Source organism: Taudactylus pleione, unplaced genomic scaffold (genome assembly GCF_031769625.1).
Source record: "Taudactylus pleione unplaced genomic scaffold, aTauple2 ptg000145l, whole genome shotgun sequence".
Lineage (NCBI taxonomy): Eukaryota > Metazoa > Chordata > Amphibia > Anura > Myobatrachidae > Taudactylus > Taudactylus pleione.
The window spans coordinates 995,721-1,015,343 of NW_028284547.1; the positions used below are offsets into that span (position 1 = coordinate 995,721).

At 49.2% G+C, this 19,623-nt stretch overlaps 1 protein-coding gene across 1 annotated transcript in view; it reads right to left on the reverse strand.

Annotated features, from left to right (window-relative positions):
• The window catches only part of MAST1 (microtubule associated serine/threonine kinase 1), a 66,770-nt gene that overhangs the window by 36,921 nt on the left and 10,226 nt on the right, over positions 1 to 19,623 (reverse strand). The window contains exon 2 of the mRNA XM_088473912.1: positions 4,222 to 4,250. Within this exon, the coding sequence (XP_088330038.1) occupies positions 4,222 to 4,250 (29 nt within the window). The remainder of the gene's footprint in view (positions 1 to 4,221; positions 4,251 to 19,623) is intronic.

A 19,623-nucleotide genomic window follows, 5' to 3' on the forward strand; every position in this document is an offset into this window, starting at 1 on the left:
CTGTATACTCCATGTCCTGGCCTATTGGTGCTGATCTCTGTATACCCCACGTCCTGGTCTAGAGGTACTAATCTCTGTATACCCCACGTCCTGGCCTATTGGTGCTAGTCTCTGTATACCCCATGTCCTGGTCTAGAGGTGATAATCTCTGTATACCCCATGTCCTGGCCTAGAGGTGCTAATCTCTGTATACCCCATGTCCTGGTCTAGAGGTGCTAGTCTCTGTATACCCCATGTCCTGGCCTATTGGTGCTAATCTCTGTATACCCCATGTCCTGGCCTAGAGGTGCTAATCTCTGTATACCCCATGTCCTGGTCTAGAGGTGCTAGTCTCTGTATACCCCATGTCCTGGCCTATTGGTGCTAATCTCTGTATTCCCCATGTCCTGGCCTATTGGTGCTAGCCTCTGTATACCCCATGTCCTGGTCTAGAGGTGCTAGTCTCTGTATACCCCATATCCTGGTCTAGAGGTTCTAATCTCGGTATACCCCATGTCCTGGCCTATTGGTGCTAATCTCTGTATACCCCATGTCCTGGCCTATTGGTGCTAGCCTCTGTATACCCCATGTCCTGGCCTAGAGGTGCTAGTCTCTGTATACCCCATGTCCTGGCCTATTGGTGCTAATCTCTGTATACCCCATGTCCTGGCCTATTGGTGCTAATCTCTGTATACCCCATGTCCTGGCCTATTGGTGCTAGCCTCTGTATACCCCATGTCCTGGTCTAGAGGTGCTAGTCTCTGTATACCCCATGTCCTGGCCTAGAGGTGCTAATCTCTGTATACCCCATGTCCTGGCCTATTGGTGCTAGCCTCTGTATACCCCATGTCCTGGTCTAGAGGTGCTAGTCTCTGTATACCCCATGTCCAGGTCTAGAGGTGCTAATCTCTGTATACCCCATGTCCTGGTCTAGAGGTGCTAATCTCTGTATACCCCATGTCCTGGTCTAGAGGTGCTAATCTCTGTACACCCCATGTCCTGGCCTAGAGGTGCTAATCTCTGTATACCCCATGTCCCGGCCTATTGGTGCTAACCTCTGTATACCCCATGTCCTGGCCTATTGGTGCTAACCTCTGTATACCCCATGTCCTGGCCTATTGGTGCTAACCTCTGTATACCCCATGTCCTGGCCTATTGGTGCTAATCTCTGTATACTCCATGTCCTGGCCTATTGGTGCTGATCTCTGTATACCCCATGTCCTGGTCTAGAGGTGCTAATCTCTGTATACCCCACGTCCTGGTCTAGAGGTACTAATCTCTGTATACCCCACGTCCTGGCCTATTGGTGCTAGTCTCTGTATACCCCATGTCCTGGTCTAGAGGTGCTAGTCTCTGTATACCCCATGTCCTGGCCTATTGGTGCTAACCTCTGTATACCCCATGTCCTGGTCTAGAGGTGCTAATCTCTGTATACCCCATGTCCTGGCCTATTGGTGCTAATCTCTGTATACCCCATGTCCTGGCCTATTGGTGCTAGTCTCTGTATACTCCATGTCCTGGCCTATTGGTGCTAATCTCTGTATAACCCATGTCCTGGTCTAGAGGTGCTAATCTCTGTAAAACCCATGTCCTGACCTAGAGGTGCTGATCTAAGTATACCCCATGTCCTGGTCTAGAGGTGCTAATCTCTGTGTACCCCATGTCCAGGCCTAGAGGTGCTAGTCTCTGTATACCCCATGTCCAGGCCTAGAGGTGCTGATCTAAGTATACCCCATATCCTGGTCTAGAGGTGCTAATCTCTGTGTACCCCATGTCCTGGCCTATTGGTGCTAGTCTCTGTATACCCCATGTCCTGGTCTAGAGGTGCTAGTCTCTGTATACCCCATGTCCTGGCCTATTGGTGCTAACCTCTGTATACCCCATGTCCTGGTCTAGAGGTGCTAATCTCTGTATACCCCATGTCCTGGCCTAGAGGTGCTAATCTCTGTATACCCCATGTCCTGGTCTAGAGGTGCTAATCTCTGTATACCCTATGTCCTGGCCTAGAGGTGCTAATCTCTGTATACCCCATGTCCTGGCCTAGAGGTGCTAACCTCTGTATACCCCATGTCCTGGCCTATTGGTGCTAACCTCTGTATACCACATGTCCTGGCCTATTGGTGCTAACCTCTGTATACCCCATGTCCTGGCCTATTGATGCTAATCTCTGTATACTCCATGTCCTGGCCTATTGGTGCTTATCTCTGTATACCCCATGTCCTGGTCTAGAGGTGCTAATCTCTGTATACCCCATGTCCTGGTCTAGAGGTGCTAATCTCTGTATACCCCATGTCCTGGCCTATTGGTGCTAGTCTCTGTATACCCCATGTCCTGGCCTAGAGGTGCTAATCTCTGTATACCCCATGTCCTGGTCTAGAGGTGCTAGTCTCTGTATACCCCATGTCCTGGCCTATTGGTGCTAACCTCTGTATACCCCATGTCCTGGCCTATTGGTGCTAATCTCTGTATACTCCATGTCTTGGCCTATTGGTGCTGATCTCTGTATACTCCATGTCCTGGTCTAGAGGTGCTAATCTCTGTATACCCCATGTCCTGGTCTAGAGGTGCTAATCTCTGTATACCCCATGTCCTGGCCTATTGGTGCTAGTCTAGAGGTGCTAATCTCTGTAAAACCCTCTGTAAAACCTCTGTAAAACCTGGTCTAGAGGTGCTAATCTCTGTAAAACCCTCTGTAAAACCTCTGTATACCCCATGTCCTGGCCTATTGGTGCTAATCTCTGTATATCCCATGTCCTGGCCTATTGGTGCTAGTCTCTGTATACTCCATGTCCTGGCCTATTGGTGCTAATCTCTGTATACCCCATGTCGTGGCCTATTGGTGCTAGTCTCTGTATACTCCATGTCCTGGCCTATTGGTGCTAATCTCTGTATAACCCATGTCCTGGTCTAGAGGTGCTAATCTCTGTAAAACCCATGTCCTGACCTAGAGGTGCTGATCTAAGTATACCCCATATCCAGACCTAGAGGTGCTAGTCTCTGTATACCCCATGTCCTGGTTTAGAGGTGCTGATCTAAGTATACCACATGTCCTGGTCTACAGGTGCTAATCTCTGTGTACCCCATGTCCAGGCCTAGAGGTGCTAGTCTCTGTATACCCCATGTCCAGGCCTAGAGGTGCTGATCTAAGTATACCCCATGTCCTGGTCTAGAGGTGCTAATCTCTGTGTACCCCATGTCCAGGCCTAGAGGAGTTCATCTAAGTATACCCCATGTCTGGGCCTAGTGGTGCTGATCTCTGTATACCCCATGTCCTGGCCTAGAGGTTCTAATCTCTGTACACCCCATGTCCAGGCCTAGAGGCGCGAATATCTATATACTCTATGTTTGGGCCTAGATGTGCTATTCTCTGTATATATCATATCCTGGCCTACAGATGCAAATCTCTGTATATCCCATGTCGTGGCCTAGAGGAGCTAATCTTTGCATACCCCATGTTCTGGCAAAGAGTTGCTATTCTCTATATACCCCATATCCTGGCCTGGAGGTGCTAATATCTGTATACCTCATGTCCAGTCCTAGAGGTGCTAATCTCTTTATACCCCATGTCCATGCCTAGAGCTGCTAGTCTCTGGATAGTCCATGTCCTGGCCTAGAGGACCTAATCTCTGTATAGTCCATGTCCGGCCCTAGAGGTGCTAATCGATAATATACCCTATGTCCAGCCATAGAGGTGCTAAATACCCCACGTTCTGGCCTAGAGGCAGTAATCTCTGTATATCCCATATCCTGGCCTGGAGTAGAGATGCTAATCTCTGAATACTACATGTCCAGGCCTAGATGACCTAATCTATGTATACCCAATGTCCAGGCCTAGAAGTGCTAATCTCTGTATACCCCATAATCTATATTTTCCATGTTCCGTCATAAAGGAGCTAAAATTTTGGTTTCCCATGTTTAGTCATTGAGGGGCTACTTGTGTTTCTCATGTGCTGTCATAAAGCGAGGAGATATAACCTATGTTTCCCTTGTTCGCCCATAAAAGAGCTATAATTTGTGTTTCCCATGTTCGACCATAGAGGATCTGTAATCTGTGTTTCCCATGTTCAGCCACAGAGGAACTATAATCTATGTGTCTTTAATCCCAAAAGGTAAAGGGATAGTTATCTGTCTTCTTTATGGCTGCTCAGCCTTTACTACACTGCCCACAGTCATAGAGGATTTGGCCCGCACCCCTTCCTCCCGCACATTCCCCCATGCCCACAAGACCCCCAGTGCACTTACCCGCTGCTCTTCCTAGGCAGTGGCAGATCCTTCTGAAACAAATGAAATAGATCAAGAGAAAAGCCAGCAACCTACAGTAACACTATATTTATCCTAGTGCAATACCTTCACAATCTCTGAGAAACAGTATGATATAAACTGTATACTCCTATGAACAGAATCATGCACCCTCTAGGAACAGGGTGACCTCATCCAAAAACATCAGAGATCATTTGTGCAGGTCCAAACAGGCAGGCACAGAGCATTTTCCACGGCAGTTTGCAGATGTGCCCCTGGATTTCAGCTCAGGGTTTTGCAGAACAGGATTTCGGCATTTTTGGTGGAGCAGAAGTTTACACGGTCCAATGGGAGGACAGAAGGTGAGTGTTGTGAGCTCAGTGTGGGGCAGGCGCCAGGCGCAGCTCGTTTTTTGGGAGCAGTGCAAAAACAAAATGTCTATTTGCAGAATGAGATAGAGAGATAGTGTTGGGCTATTTTTAGGATTGTTCCCTAGTTTGGGGAATGGTGCCCAAGTAATTTAAAAATAAAATCCCTACTTTAAAAATAATAATAATAATAATTAATACATTGAATTTTTTTAATTCAATATTTCATTCTGAGATGGCACCACCGGAACTGGACTCATGACAGCACGGCACCTGATAATTTGTCTTACCCACGCAAATGTGCAGGGACACCTTACAACCAGCATTGTCTCCCTGTATTTTACAGTATCTCTTTTTGATAAATTGAAGTCTCATTTTAAAATAAAATAAGTTGCAGCTTTGAGCACAGCTGGCGTGTCACCAAGGAGTTCGGAGCCTTCTTGGGTGGAAACTGCTATGATTATTATTAAGGCGTATCAATGATTGAGCTTTAAATTATCCTTTGTTAATGATGGTGGATATTGTAATGCAGAGCCCTGCAGGTGGCAGCACTGAGTGTAATGTTGCTTTAACCCCAGACTGCAAGAAGCATGAGCTCACCTGCTAGGCAGGTAATGATGCCCGCTGGGACTTGTAGTTCCATAGCAACTGGAGAGCTGTCATTGATAAAGTTAGACTTTACAGCTTGTGCAGGTGATATGTTAATATATATATATATATATATATATATATATTATATACACATTATACATACATATACTCACACACATTATATATACCAAATAACATTGTATCCTATCTACGATAATAAGCGATGTTGAACGTCTCAATATATGCAGAGAGAGAAAGCACTATGCCCTCTGTACGCCAATGCTAAATTCTGTAATGTTCCTCTATTCCCAAACCTCGTTGCATTGGAGCTCAGTTACTACGGAGACAGAGACGCCGGTATGGAAAATGCTGAGATATCCCGGAGAGAAAACAGGGACTAACGCGAAGCAGAATAAGCCAAGAAAATGAGTTAATCCTATCAGAAGATTGTCTGGGAAGAGGAGATAATGAGGGACTGTGTATCCGTGCTTTAGCTCTGTGACTACTGCTGAGGTCATTATGAAGAGCTGCTGACAGACATGATATAAGGTGACTGCACTGGTACCCTGAAAATTGGCACCTATGCCCAGACGCCCAGTAAGTAAGGAGGTATGTACCCGCTCACCAGGTACAAGTGTGTGCAGCAACTCAAAGGGGTTTTCAGGGACACCTGTAGGTGGAGAAGCCATGCCCAGAGACGCCTATAAAGTCGAGATGTTTTCCATAGCAACCAATCAGCTTCTTGCTGACATTTATCCAGCACAATCTATAAAATGACAGTCAGAAGCTGATTGGTTGACATAGGCAACTTCTTTTTATCTGTCTCTAAGGTTTGATACATCTACCCCCCTCCCCCTTGAGATTTTGATCAACAAACTTTGGCCCTGATTCAGACCCGCTCGCGAGTGCACAGCGAAATTTAGCTCGCTGCGGGACTCAATACAAGACAGGGCGGCTTTCGATGGTGATTGATAGCACGCCCCGTTTCGTAGGCGGGAGGATGGCTGGACAAAACGGAGGCGTTCCTGAGTGCAGCCCTACTGACATCACTCGTGATGTCAGTAGTTGAGGTTCCTGCTCTATTAGAGCAGGAAGCTCACTGGGGCTTGCGGGAACGAGACCCCACCACAAGGATCTCGTCGCAAGCCCGATGGTCGCAACCATCGCGATCATCACCTGGCCGCTCGCTAAAGCTGTGGGTGGTCACCCACAGCTATGTGAGCGGCCAGGAGGCCGGCTCACAAAAAGAAAAACTCCGCCCTGATTCAGAGCGAGCCCTCTGAAAGAACGTCCGGCTCTGAATCAGGGCCTTTGTACTTCTCTCCACAGCACCCCTGGCCGTACGTGTACCTCCAAAACGACATGACCGTGCACCTTTGTCCCAATATGCAGGGTGTCGATGAGAGGAATGCATACGCACGGCGAGGGGCAGCCATATTGTGGGTTGAACCAGTATTAATGGGGACGCAGCCTATCCATTCACAAGTAATGAAATGCCTCACACCTCAGGAACATCAGTGTACTGGTAAAGCTGGAAGTATGTGGATTTTTGAAGCAAAGGGAAAACACGGGAGGTTTATCTCCTAGATGTTTATTAGGAAAAGTGATGTAACACGGTAGAAGAACATCATTTTTGTTTTACCCCATCATATCGTCATTAAAATAACTTATTTTGAGGTAATTTAAAAACAAAAATCTGTGGAAATCATAAATGGAAAGATGAAGTATTTTTTGGGAATATCAATAAACTCCACCGCGACCCTCTGTTTTATGTTATTGTGAGCCTGATTCAAAGGCGCAAGCAAATCGCACGATATGGCAATGTTCGCGTAGTTGGGCGATTATTTGCAACTGCGAATGCATGAAAGATTCAGAGAAACCCCTTACGGCGCCTGCGTTACACAGAGCGTGTACACAAGGCTGCTGCGTTCGGGTCAGACGGCATCAGAAATGGAGGCGTCAAAGTGACGGGCGGTCCTGGCTGGTGACTAGAAGCGAACACAGAATAAAGTCTGTCTCATGGGCGTGTTATGGGCGTGCCAGTGAAAACGGCTGCGTTCTCACACAGCCTCAGAGGCCATAGCCAGACAGAGTAACTGCACCCGCCATATGACTGGCGCAAGTGTGGATATAGTACAGATGGTGGCGTGTAGAGATTGACCAGCGGTATTACAGTGTTCAGAGAGTCGGCATCTCAGCGCCTGCACATTTAGACGCAGGCTTCTACGCCAGGGGAAGGGCTGATACCAGCATTTGCATATTGTCGCAGCTGCGACTCTGAAAACAGACGCAAGCGGCCTCCACCTATGGATCAGGCCCAGCGTGTCATTTTCTATGTCTCATGAGTGGTGATCCTCTTAATGTGCAGCTCTGCAGAGTACTGTAAGTGAATTAAGGATAATAAGAATAACTGGAAACTAACGACATGACTGAAGTAGACCTTAGGGCATGTAGTTATGTGACCGGCGTCCGCGCAATCCCGACTGCAGGATGCCGGCAAAGGATTTATGATAGGCGTCGAAATACCGACGCCTATCATAATCCTGACGCCAGAATCCAGGACCAGATAAGTTCAGGGCGCCTGTCCTGTTAGCCGCGGATGGGGGTTTAGGGCAGTTAGCGGGGTTAGGATTAGGTTTTTTTTTTGGAGGGGGAGATTAGGCATCCCTAGGCGGGAGGGTTAGCGTTAGGCACCCCCAGGGAGAGGTTAGGGTTAGGCACCCCCCCCGGGAGGGTTAGGTTTAGGGAGCGGTAAGGGGGGTTTAGGGTTAGGCACCCCCGGGGGGAAATTAGGGTTAGGCGCCACCCCGGTTAGTCACCCCTAAGGGAGGGTTAGGGGGGGAGAAGGGAGGGTTAGATCACTTACCTGCCGCTGTCGAGATTTCCGCAGTCGAGCTCACGCTGTCGGCATTTCAATCGCATTCAAACCTCAGTGACAGCATACTACCAAACTGATGTGACAACGGGGTATTTAGCAATGCTGGCAGTAACTAAATGGCATAGTCTTGTTCACGGACCGTCAGATTAGATCCTGACCTACTCTGGGTAACACACACACCCCTTCATACTGCCATGATTTAGATTGATATTCCTGATAAAAGGAATTTCACCTATATGTGGCTAATCAGTCGGTTTCCACCCGCCTACCTGCAACTTTTACCAAATAGATGCCGTTATCATTGGTATAATCCATTTCCTGATAATATAAAAGCAAGACTGATAAGCACAGGAGGAAGCATAGGAGTAAAAGCAATACATTGGATAACAGTTGTGAGAGGCAATAACTAAAAGGAACCTGTGGGTGGCTAAAAACCTTTAAGGCCGACCTTACAGCTTACCAACGTCACTTCATCTGCCTGACTGTCCATTGACCAATAAAGATACACAAACACTTATCGCCGTCATTTACCGGGGATTTTCCCAGATAGCCAGCGGTTCGCGTACAGGCATACTGAGATCCCCCGACAAGAGCAATACCAATATTATTATCTACTAAGTCACAACACAGACAGACACCTAGTTTGGCTGCTCACTGGTAAATTGAGCTGATCGAATAAAACAGAAACAATCAGAATTTGGCAGGAAAGTGTAAGTATCTACTGCCCAACAATTGAGATAACACAGCACATGCGGCTTGCGGAACACAGGAGAGAGGTGATACTGCTGAAATGAAGATACCAGTATTCAGGATCTCAAAAATCTCTAAAGGTGCCATATACAGTACACATATCTACATACTGTCCCATAATGGGGGCTCCGACCTGGCGCTTTGGTGATTGCTGGACATACCCTGTGATTATGCCCCATTCTCGTGCATACGCTAAATGCTACGTGACCCTTATACAATAAAACTGCATTCTATTGATCATTATATAATACTGAGAGCATTGTAGTGACCCATTTACAATACCGGAAGCATTCTAGTGACCAACATACAATACAGCGAGATTGATATACATTACAGAGAGCATTCTATTAACCAACATGCAATAGAAAGAGAGTTCTAGTGACCTGCATACAATACAGACAGCTCCCTTGTGACTGATATATGATACAGGAGGGAGCAAACTAGTAGATGATATACAAAACTGACCAATATACGAGCAAATAGCATTCTAGTGAACAGTATAGGCCTATAATACATGAAGCATTCTAGTGATACAATACAGTGAGCATTCCAGTGGCCCATATAAAGTTTATTCTAGTAACATGCAATACAGAGAGCCTCTTAGTGACCATTGTACAATACGGAGAGAACATTCTAATGACTCATATACAATACAGCTAGCATCTAAGTGACTATTTACTAAGCCTTGGATGGAGATAAAGTGGACGGAGATAAGGTACCAATCAACCAGCTCCTGTAATTTTTCAAACACAGCCTGTGACATGGCAGTTAGGAGCTGATTGGCTGGTACTTTATCTCTGTTCACGTTATCTTCATCCAAGGCTTAGTAAATAGTCCCCTATGACCTATATACAATTCTTTTGACCAATATACAAAACAGAGAGCATTCTAGTGACATATACAATACAGAGATCTATCTATTGATCAATATAGAATACAGGGAGCATTTAGTGATTTGTATACAATACAGAGAGAATTGTAGTGACCTCTATACAATGCAGAAAAGACGTAGAACTGGTCCCTGAAAAACAGTTAAATAAAGAAAGCAAGCTCCTGTCTTTAGTAAGGTTGTGTGTGAATCAGCAAATCCACATCCAAGAGTGTATGTGCATTAGGAGACTGCAAGCTGGTCATAAATGGTTTATCTGAAGACCACCTGCCCCAGTCGATAAACGTACATCTGAGCAGACTGTGAAACGTTGATCCATAGTGTGTCACTTACTTCTGGCCCCCCTCTATGTAATGTATTGCCCCATGGCCCATATACACTATGGGGTATATTTACTAAAGTGAGAGTTTTTAGAAGTGAAGATGTTGCCCATAGCAACCAATCAGATTCTAAATATTATCTTCCAGAAGGTGCTAGTTAAATGTTAAGTAGAATCTGATTGTTTGCTATGGGCAACTCTCACTTTGCTAAATATACCCCTTGGACCTCTGCTTAGCTCATTCCTGTCCCCCATCTTGTTTGTCTCCACTCACATTCCTGGGCAGCGATTCCTCCTTGTCTCTGATGTGCCCGCCATTACTTATTATATGCTATTTGTCAGCTCTCTCCTTCGAGACTGAATATCTCACAGTTACGTTACGCTTAGGCCTGTTCAGCTGCTTTAGGAGGTTTTCATATAGAATGTTGTCATCGTAGTGCTGGCCAGTGACATCACCATGCAGTAATCCTGCAATAATTCATTATGTAAGAGTCCAGTACAGGCTGCCCTGGAGCTAAATGAGACAGCTCCTGCATTCCTGTGCAATTCAGCCCTGGCAAGTAGCTTGTGCCCAACAGAAACGGGTGCAGGTGAGGCTTGTGGCCCAAGCCCCCTAGGGCACTGTCACACACACATACCACTGATTCAACTCCTATCATTATGCCTGTGCCAGTCTATAGGGGCACTAAACTAGAAACTGGTTTTGCCCCCCCCCCCCTGCTCCTCTCTGTTGGTCAGAATAAAAGCACATAAAAATGTTTTCAAGAAATCCAGGATCCTCAGTGCCAACTCTCCAATAGGCCCGGAGTCTGCGTTATATAATAAATGATAGGGCTCAGGGGCCAGATTAATAATGGGGTGTATGGAGGTACAGCTCCAGGCCTCCACATAAAAATAGGCCCATTCTCATGGTAGCATAATTATGATCGGCAGGGCTGCCATCAGGGGGGACTGCTGGAACTGTAATCCCAGGCCCAGACAGAGAGGGGAGCCCAGCCATTGCCAGCAGCTCCTACTGCCGGCGCTGTGTAATAAAGTTGTTTTTTTGTATTGAGACCAGGTGCGCGTTACGTCATGACGAAGGGGGACTGGCTGAAGACACAGAAGGGGTGCTGACTGGGGAGACAGAACGGGGGCTGGCTGGGGAGATAGAAGGGGGCTGGCAGGAGACATAGTAGGGGGCTGGCTATGGAAACAGAAGGGGGCTGCCTGGAGAGACAGAAGGGGGGCTGGCTGGGGAGACGGGTGCTGCTAGAGACACAGAATTGGGCTGGGGAATTAGAAGGTGGTCTAGCTGGAGACATAGAAGGAAGGTTTGCCGAGGAGAGAGAAGGGGGCTGGCTGGTGAGACAGAAAGCTGGCTGGCTGGAGAGACAGAGGGGTGCTGGTTGGGAAGACAAAGATAAGTTGGCAGGAGACACAGAAGGAGGGCTGGTTGGAGACACAGAAGAGGGGCTGGCTGGGAAGATGGAAGGGGGTCAGGCTGGAGACACAGAAGGGGGGGCTGGCTGGGGAGACAGAAGGGAGCTGGCTGGGGAGACAGAAAGGGGCTGGCTGTGGAGAAAGAAGAGGGGCTGGTTGGGAAGAAAAGGGGTGCTGGCTGGGAAAACAGAAGTGGCTAGCTGGGGAGACAAGGGCTGGCTGGAGACACAGAATGGGATAGGCTGGGGAGACAGAAGGGGGCTGGCTGGGGAGACAGAAAGGGGCTGCTGGGGAGACAGAAGGGGGGCTGGTTGGGAAGTCAGATGGGGTACTAGCTGGGCAGACAAGGGGTCTGGCTGGTGAGACAGTAGAGGGCTGACTAGAGACACATAAGGGGGTCTGGCTGAGGAGATAGAAGGGGGTCTCTCTATAGAGATAGAAGAGTGGCTAGCTGGGGAGACAAAAGGGGTGCTGGCTTGAGACACAGAAGAGGGTCTATCTGGGATGACAGAAGTGGGACTGGCTGGAGACACAGAAGGGGGGGCTGGCTGGAAACACAAAAGAGGTGCTAACTAGGGAGACAGAAGGGAGGCTGGCTGGGGAGACATAAGGGGGGTTGGCTGGGGAGACAGAAAAGGCTGGCTGAGGAGACAGAAGGGGGGCTAGCTGGGAAAACAGAAGGGGGACTGGCTGGAGAGACAGAAGGTGCTGGCTGAAACTGGAGAGACACTGCGGGGCTGGAGTTGCAGAAACAGGGCGAGAGCTGTCTATTTTATCAGTCCCTGCCCCACAATTTCTGATGGCATCCCTATGACCAGCTGCCTAGTTGGCCACACAGTCAGCTATAATTCATAAGCATTAATATTGTATTTCACGTTTTCTCACAAGATTATGCAATTTTTCTATTTCTATGTATTTAGGGAGAAATGGGGCTGATAGTGTAGAGTGGCCAACCCCTGGCTCTGGAGCCGCATGTGGCTCTTCAGTAGTTCTGATGCAGCTCTCCTGACCAGGGCCGCCATCAGGGGCGGACTGCTGGTACTGAAGTCCCTGGCCCAGACAGAAACAGGGGCCCGCCCGCTTTCCCGTTGACTACCCACCACCTATCAACAGTGCTGTGCTGCAAAGCCTGCAATAAAGTGTTTTCTCCTTTGGAGACCCGGCAATGGCGATAGAGAGAGGAGTCGTGGTGTGTAAAGACTGAGGAGCAACAAGAAGTAGCAGGTAAGTGTGGGCTCTGCTGCTGGCTGTCTGGGGCTGGGCTGGAGAGACAGAAGGGGGCTAGAGGTATCAAAATAGAAAATAAAGCCAAAAGACTGTGCTGCCTGGTGTCACTTCAGTGCTGTACAGAAAGATAATGGGCCGTATTCAATTAGCGGCGAAAAGCCGTTTTCGGCGAACGTAATTTCGCCAGCGGAAAACTTATCACCGTATTTAATTGTGGCAACTTTTCGCCGGTGCGAAAACGCAATGCAATGTACACGGTGGAAAAGTTTCGCATATGAATAGCTGTCAGACAAAATGTGAAGAATTGCGTTTTTTTTGGGTGCAAAGGTGCGGAATCCACCCTGCAACCTTAGGACAGGTCCCCAAAGGTAAACTGCGTAAAAAAAAAAACCTAAAAGAGCACCCCAAAAAACGACTAAAAAAAGGGGCAAAAAAGTACAAAGTTGGGGTACAAACTTAAAAACTAGCAAAATAGACTTTGGGGGTGTCTGTAAGTATGGGGGAGGTATTTTTTTGATTGCAGGTGCTTGCTGAAGGTGCGTTCGTAATGCTTTCTAAGACCTCACTTTTGAAATTTTTAACCATGCTTGCACCCATTTTCATGTACCCCAAATTTGCTGGGACCATTTATTTCCACCCAAAAAACCTGCTAAATGCTATTCTTCACCACTTCTGCAATTACGCTAATTAGCAGCAAATGAGAACATTTAAATACTCCAAATAGCTTCAGTAGGGCTGATCGGGGGCATCTACCATGATCCCCAATGTTAGTGCATCTTTTGGGGGGTGTCAGGCTGATTTCCCCAAAACTGGCAGGACTTTTCGCCTGTTTGAGTTTCGCTGGGGTGCGTTTTTTCGCGTCCTTTGGAATTCAATAGGGGGATAAGCGGGGACGCGCGTGATACTTTTCCGCATGCAAAACCAGCAATGACGGCGGAAACTCCAGCATGCGAAAAGTCCAGAACTTTTCGCACCTAATTGAATACGTGCCTATATCTCAATTGTCAAGGGTGTATATAATAATTATTAATACCCAATTGAAAATACTAGTACCCACACATAATTGCTGCTGTTCAAAAAATAAAAAGAAGTTCACCTAAATAACCCACCACCATCCTGACTAAAAACAGGGATGTAACACACGATCACGCTCCTACAAACGTTATAACAGGGGCGTGGCCTCGCTGGCACAAGGCCACGTCCTTTTTTTCAACGCGCACCTTTGTCGCACACATAATCTCAATTCATTGTCATACCAAAAGATATTTTTGGGCTCTTTGCCTCTGACTGGTTGGCCACCCCTGGCGTAGAGGGTATATACGCCCATGTGGCTCTGGCCACAACACTGGTCACAGCTCCTCCTCTTCTCAGTATAGACCCTTGAACATGTTCAGCCTCAGGCCCATGTGGCCCTTATCAGTAAATATCTAATACCATGCCGAGAATATACATTACACCAATGGGGTAATTTAATGCTGTCTCACAGTAAAGGGTCAGCTGAATGTGTTACAATACTCAGTAACAAGGGTCATTATTTAGTCAAACTTAAATGCAAGTTACCGTTTTGTGGGCCTGATTCAAACCCGCACACAAGCGCTATGCGCTCGCAAGCGGGTCGATGGCCGGGCTCCGAGAAATCACTTGCTCCGGGGCTCGCAACAAAACGGGGTGGCTGTCGATGTTGATCGACAGCTTGCCCCGTTTTGTAGGCGGAGAGGGGGGGGTGGCTGGACAAACGGAGGCGTTCCTGAAGGGAACGCCTGCAGTTTGAGGCCGGCCCTACTGACATCACCAGTGATGTCAGTAGTGAGCTTCCTGCTCTATTAGAGCAGGAAGCTCACTGGGGCTTGCGGGAACGAGACCCTACCACAAGGGTCTCGTCGCAAGCCCGATGGTTGCGACCATCATCTGGCTGCTCGCAAAAGCTGTGGGTGGTCACCCACAGCTTAGCGAGCGGCCTGGAGGCCGTCCAACGAAAAAACCAGGCGGCCCAGATTCAGAGAGAGCACTCACAAAGAGCGTCCGGCCCTAAATCAGGGCCTGTGAGCACTACTAGGCGTCTGATTGGACGCAAGATGTTAAAAAAACACCCGTTTATGCAAAATCAGTAAAACTTTTGTAACTTTTTTTTAAAAGTAATTTTATGCTTGTTTTACACAAATAAAGAATGCTTTAGGGTCAGCCCGGGGGAGGTGTAGCCCAACAAGACAGAACATTCTGAATAAAAAATAACCCACCGCATCAAATGAGGGGACCCTAAGTTTATTGATGCCAGGATGAGGGAAATCCTGGCCTTAGAATCTTGTCTCCCCGATCTCTGGACGTGATATCAGGCGCTACCGTTGCATGACGTCACAAAAGAGTCTGTGCGCTGCAGTTTTGTAATGGGCCTCGCAGTAAGACAGAACCCCCCCCCCCTCTGAAGGCCAGCAAGCCTCTCAGGATCAATATTTATGAGTCAGCCCTCTTAACCTCTGAGCCAGCTCCTTGCTTCTTCTGGCGACAATAGATGCTGAGCCGCCAGCTGGTGCAGTTAATGTTCTGTCTCACTGTAGAGATCTGTCAGTGAGTTTCTTCATTGCCAATTTCTTCAGCTGCAGCAGCATACTGTACCTATTGCCAGGAGGGATGGCCGCACGCATACATCCCTGCAGCGTTCACAATGTTTACATGAGGCAGCTCCCTCAGCGTGCATATAATAAATGGGGGACTCTTCATGTGTTGCACCGGAATCGGTATGTAATACCGCCAGCCGCATGGCAGTTCGATTCCCGGCAGTGTCAGGCCGACAGTGGAACAGATCCCAGCAGCGGCAGCCCGACAGCGCTGGAAATCCCGCTCGTCCCCAGGTAAGTATGAACTAACCTACCCCCCTAACCCTCCCTTAGGGGTGCCTAACTCTAACCTCCCCCCCAAGTGCCTAGCCCTAATCCCCCTCTAAGTGCTTAGTGCTTAAACCTAACCCCCCCTTCCCCGCTGCCTAAACCTAAGTCCCCCGGGGGGGTGCCTAACCCTAACCTCCTCCCGGGAGTGCCTAACCCTACCCCCCCCCCCGGGAGCCCTAAACTTAACCCCCCCTTCCCCTAACCTCCCCCCGGGGGTGCCTAACCCTCCCTCCCCCTAGCCTAACCCTCCCTCCCCCTAGCCTAACCCTAACCTCCCGGGGGGGTGCCTAACCCTAAGTCCCCCCCGGGAGCCCTAAACCTAACCCTCCCCCCCTGCGGCTGTCCACTCGCGGCGCCCGACATCTCTTCGATCGGGATGCCAGGCGCCGGTCTCCCGGCGTCTACATCTAGACGCCGGTCATTTCACCCTTGCCGGGATATGACAGTCAGCAAGCCGGCTGTCGGTATAATGTCAGCCGGCTTCCCGATTGCATCCCATTCACATTTGTACAGTAGATACACTTTCATAAACTGTGTCATTTCTTCTTATTGAGAAATGATTCATTCATTGTTCCACATTGTCCTGTCTTCTCAGTGTGTCAGGTTAGCACCGTGTTACAGCCTAGACAGATGCTCCTCCAGCCTAGATACCAGCGTGGTCATTGACCTAAAAGCCGTATATGCCGCAGTACAAACGTCCCTCACAAATAATGATTGTGGGCCTGATTGAGAGATGGACGGTATTGCTCAGCTGCAAGGAATCGGCTGTGCAATACCGTCCAACTGAAATGCTAATGCGATGCGAGTGCAGCGTCCGTAGATGCTCCGTCGGTCGCAATGGTTGTTCCTTTGGTCAGGCTGCGTAAGATGAAACTTACTCAGTCTGGCTGGTTCCTGGCAGCCTGCGAGGCCAAGAAATCTGCATCCACCGACCCAGAACCTGGCCTCGACCCTCCTGGAAAATGGGGACGACACTCCCCCGTTCCAGGAACACTGGCCAACCATGCCCCCGCTCCTCCCCCCAAATACCGCCGCATGTCATCCATACTACGGCTTGGGGGGGTCTGTGAGCGAGATCGCAGGACCTGTTCTGCGCAGACCCCAAAATATGGGAGATGTACGGTAACCATCAGGTTTGCGTACATCTCTGAATCAGGCCCTGTGTGCCAGCCTGTGCCAACCTTGCCCACCCTCTCATTCACCGGGCTACTCCAGCATAGGCACATCTACTCATGGGAGTGTGGCCCTGGGATGGGGGTATTTGCTAGCAATGAACAAAAGAAAAACTATTAATATAAAACTATTTGTATTCTTCTACAACAGGTCACTGCTGCTGTCCAGTTTCCCTCTATGGCCAATGCAGTAATGGTCCGAGAGGGTATTTGCACCAATGTCCATTCTTGCTATATATTCAAAGGAAAGAAAGTCAAAGGCCCTCATTCAGAGCCGTACGCTCTGAGCAGAGCGCACGCTCTGAATGAGGGCCGCCCTCCATGAAAATGGAGCGTCCTCCTGGACGCTCGTATAGCTGTGGGTCACCACCCACAGGCTATACGAGCGTGCAGTTTGATGGCCGCGATGGTCTTGACCATCGCGATCATCGAAACTGCGAGCCGGAGCCTGCGGTTGAGGTTTTCAACCGCAAGCTCCGGAGTGATTTTGGCTCTATCAGAGCCAAAATCACTCCCACTGACATCACTAGTGATGTCAGTGGGCCGGCTTCTGACGGGAGGCGTTCCCGTGGGAACGCCCCCGTCAGGGAGGCACGCCCCCGGCACGCCTACCAAAGGGGGCGTGCTGTCAATCAACATCGTCAACATCGACAGCACGCCCCCTTTGATCAGACACAACGAGCGAAGGACTTTCCTTCGCTCGTCGCGTCTGGCGCATGCGCACGACGGAGCTCCCTCCGTCGTGCGCATGCTCAGTGCACACCATCGACCCACTTGCGAGCGGACAGCCGCTTGCGAGTGGGTCTGAATCAGACCCAAAGTCTTATATGTGCCAAAAGTATCAATATAGGCCCTGGTTCTGAGTCGGTTGCTGCGGCGATGTCGGACGCTGCGGAGCGATGTTTTTCATCTGCGCATGTGTGGGACGTAACGGGGATGGCTAAAAAGATGTACGGAGATGCTGCGCCCTATGGTAGTGTCGCAGATGTATTGTGGAAATCTATTGTGTACAACAAAGGTGCATCATCGCTGACATTGGAGACCAGACTCAGGGCCTGATTCAGAGGCGGACGCTATTTGCGCTCGCTCGTTCAGAAAAAGGGGCCGGCTATTTAAATTAAGCGCTCGCTCTTTGCGGTCTGTTGACGCCTCTATGTGTGAGCGAGCGAACGAAACATGCGCTCGCTATTTTGTAAAGATGCCCCCTGGCCGCTCGCATCCTACGTCATCTCCGCTATTTATTTGATTAATCGAGGCGTATGAACTGCTCGCAGTGCTTGGGGTTGGATTTTCCTACCGCAATCATGCGAACAGTTCAGGCTAAGAAACAACCAAGTGACGTGGTCGATGACGCTGCTTTGTTAATTATGCACACCCTTAAAACGCCCGTTTTGACCGTTTGGCACGCCTGCGTTCGGATCTCCACTCCCCGTTTTCAAGCACCTTCCCCTGTTACCACCCACAAACGCCTCATCCTGTCACTCAAATTAGCAAGCACTCGCTATTTTGTGAGCACTCGATTTCCGACCGCAATGACTGGTTGGCGTATGCGCATTACGATCCATACACATGCGAATATCGCTCGGAGCGAACGAGCGGCCGCTTACGAGCGGCTCTGAATCAGGCCCTCAGATCGCACCTGCCAAAGAGCAAGGGTGCAAGTTTTGATGGTGTTGTCTAAAGACATACAGGACCTGATTCAGACCCTCTCACTAAGATACGTTCGCACCCACCCAGCCGATTGTTTGCATTTTGCGTATGGTTACACATCTCAATGCGCGTGCGTGAACCAGTACGAGCGATGGGGAAGCGTTCGCTCGCTGCGCATAGACAGCCTGGCTGAAAGAGTGACAGGAGAAGCCAGTTGTGAGTGGTGACAGGGGCTGGACGCTAAGAATGGGGGGGCCGAAGGTGCGAACGCAGGTGTGCCTGAGCGTCTTAGCGCCGTTTCAGAGGCTTGCATAATTAAAAGGCAGTCATTGTACACGTCACTTAGTAGTATTCACTCACAGTGCTTGCGGCAGGGTATGGTCAACCACAAGTGCAGCGATCACATCCGATGTTAGTCGATGTTACCGATGGTTGCATACATTTCCTGGAGATGACGTGCGCATGTGGGCGTCTTAAGGCATGCTGGTGGGCATCTGCATACACAATGAGATCGCACGCTAAGACATAGTGGGCGTGCTAATGCCTTGCCGTGCGATCGCCTGCCTAGCAGAATTTGCATACGCATCTAGCGAGCGGGTCTGAATCAGGTCCACAGTACCAAGCAGTAATGCGGTACCTACGGGCGCTGTCAGTGGGGATTCGAGGCCTAATTCAGCAAGGATCGCAATTGCAAAGCTGCACGCAGGCATATACTGTAGTGTGTAAGGCACGCAGGCATATACTGTAGTGTGTAGGGCACGCAGGCATATACTGTAGTGTGTAGTGCACGCAGGCATATACTGTAGTGTGCAGTGCACGCAGGCATATACTGTAGTGTGTAGTGCAGGCATATACTGTAGTGTGTAGAGCACGCAGGCATATACTGCATACATGCATTTCTCCCGCATTCTGCCCACTTCCTAGTGAAGTGGGCAGAATTAGGAGAATACCCGCGGCAATCGCGGGTCTCCGTGAAGGGGGCGGGGCTTAAGCTGTGATTCGGCATGAATCACAGCATTTGGCCCCTCCCCCATGTAAATTGTGCCCAATCGCGGCAATTTTACCGTGAGGGGGCGGGGCTTAATGACGCAAATCGTCAAGCCCCGCCCCCGTCGGCCCCCTGCTGCTTCTCTTACCCGGGCTTCTCCCGGGAAGAGAATATTAAAGGTAGGCAACCCTGATATACTGTAGTGTGTAATGCACGCAGGCATATACTGTAGTGTGTAGGGCACGCAGGCATATACTGTAGTGTGT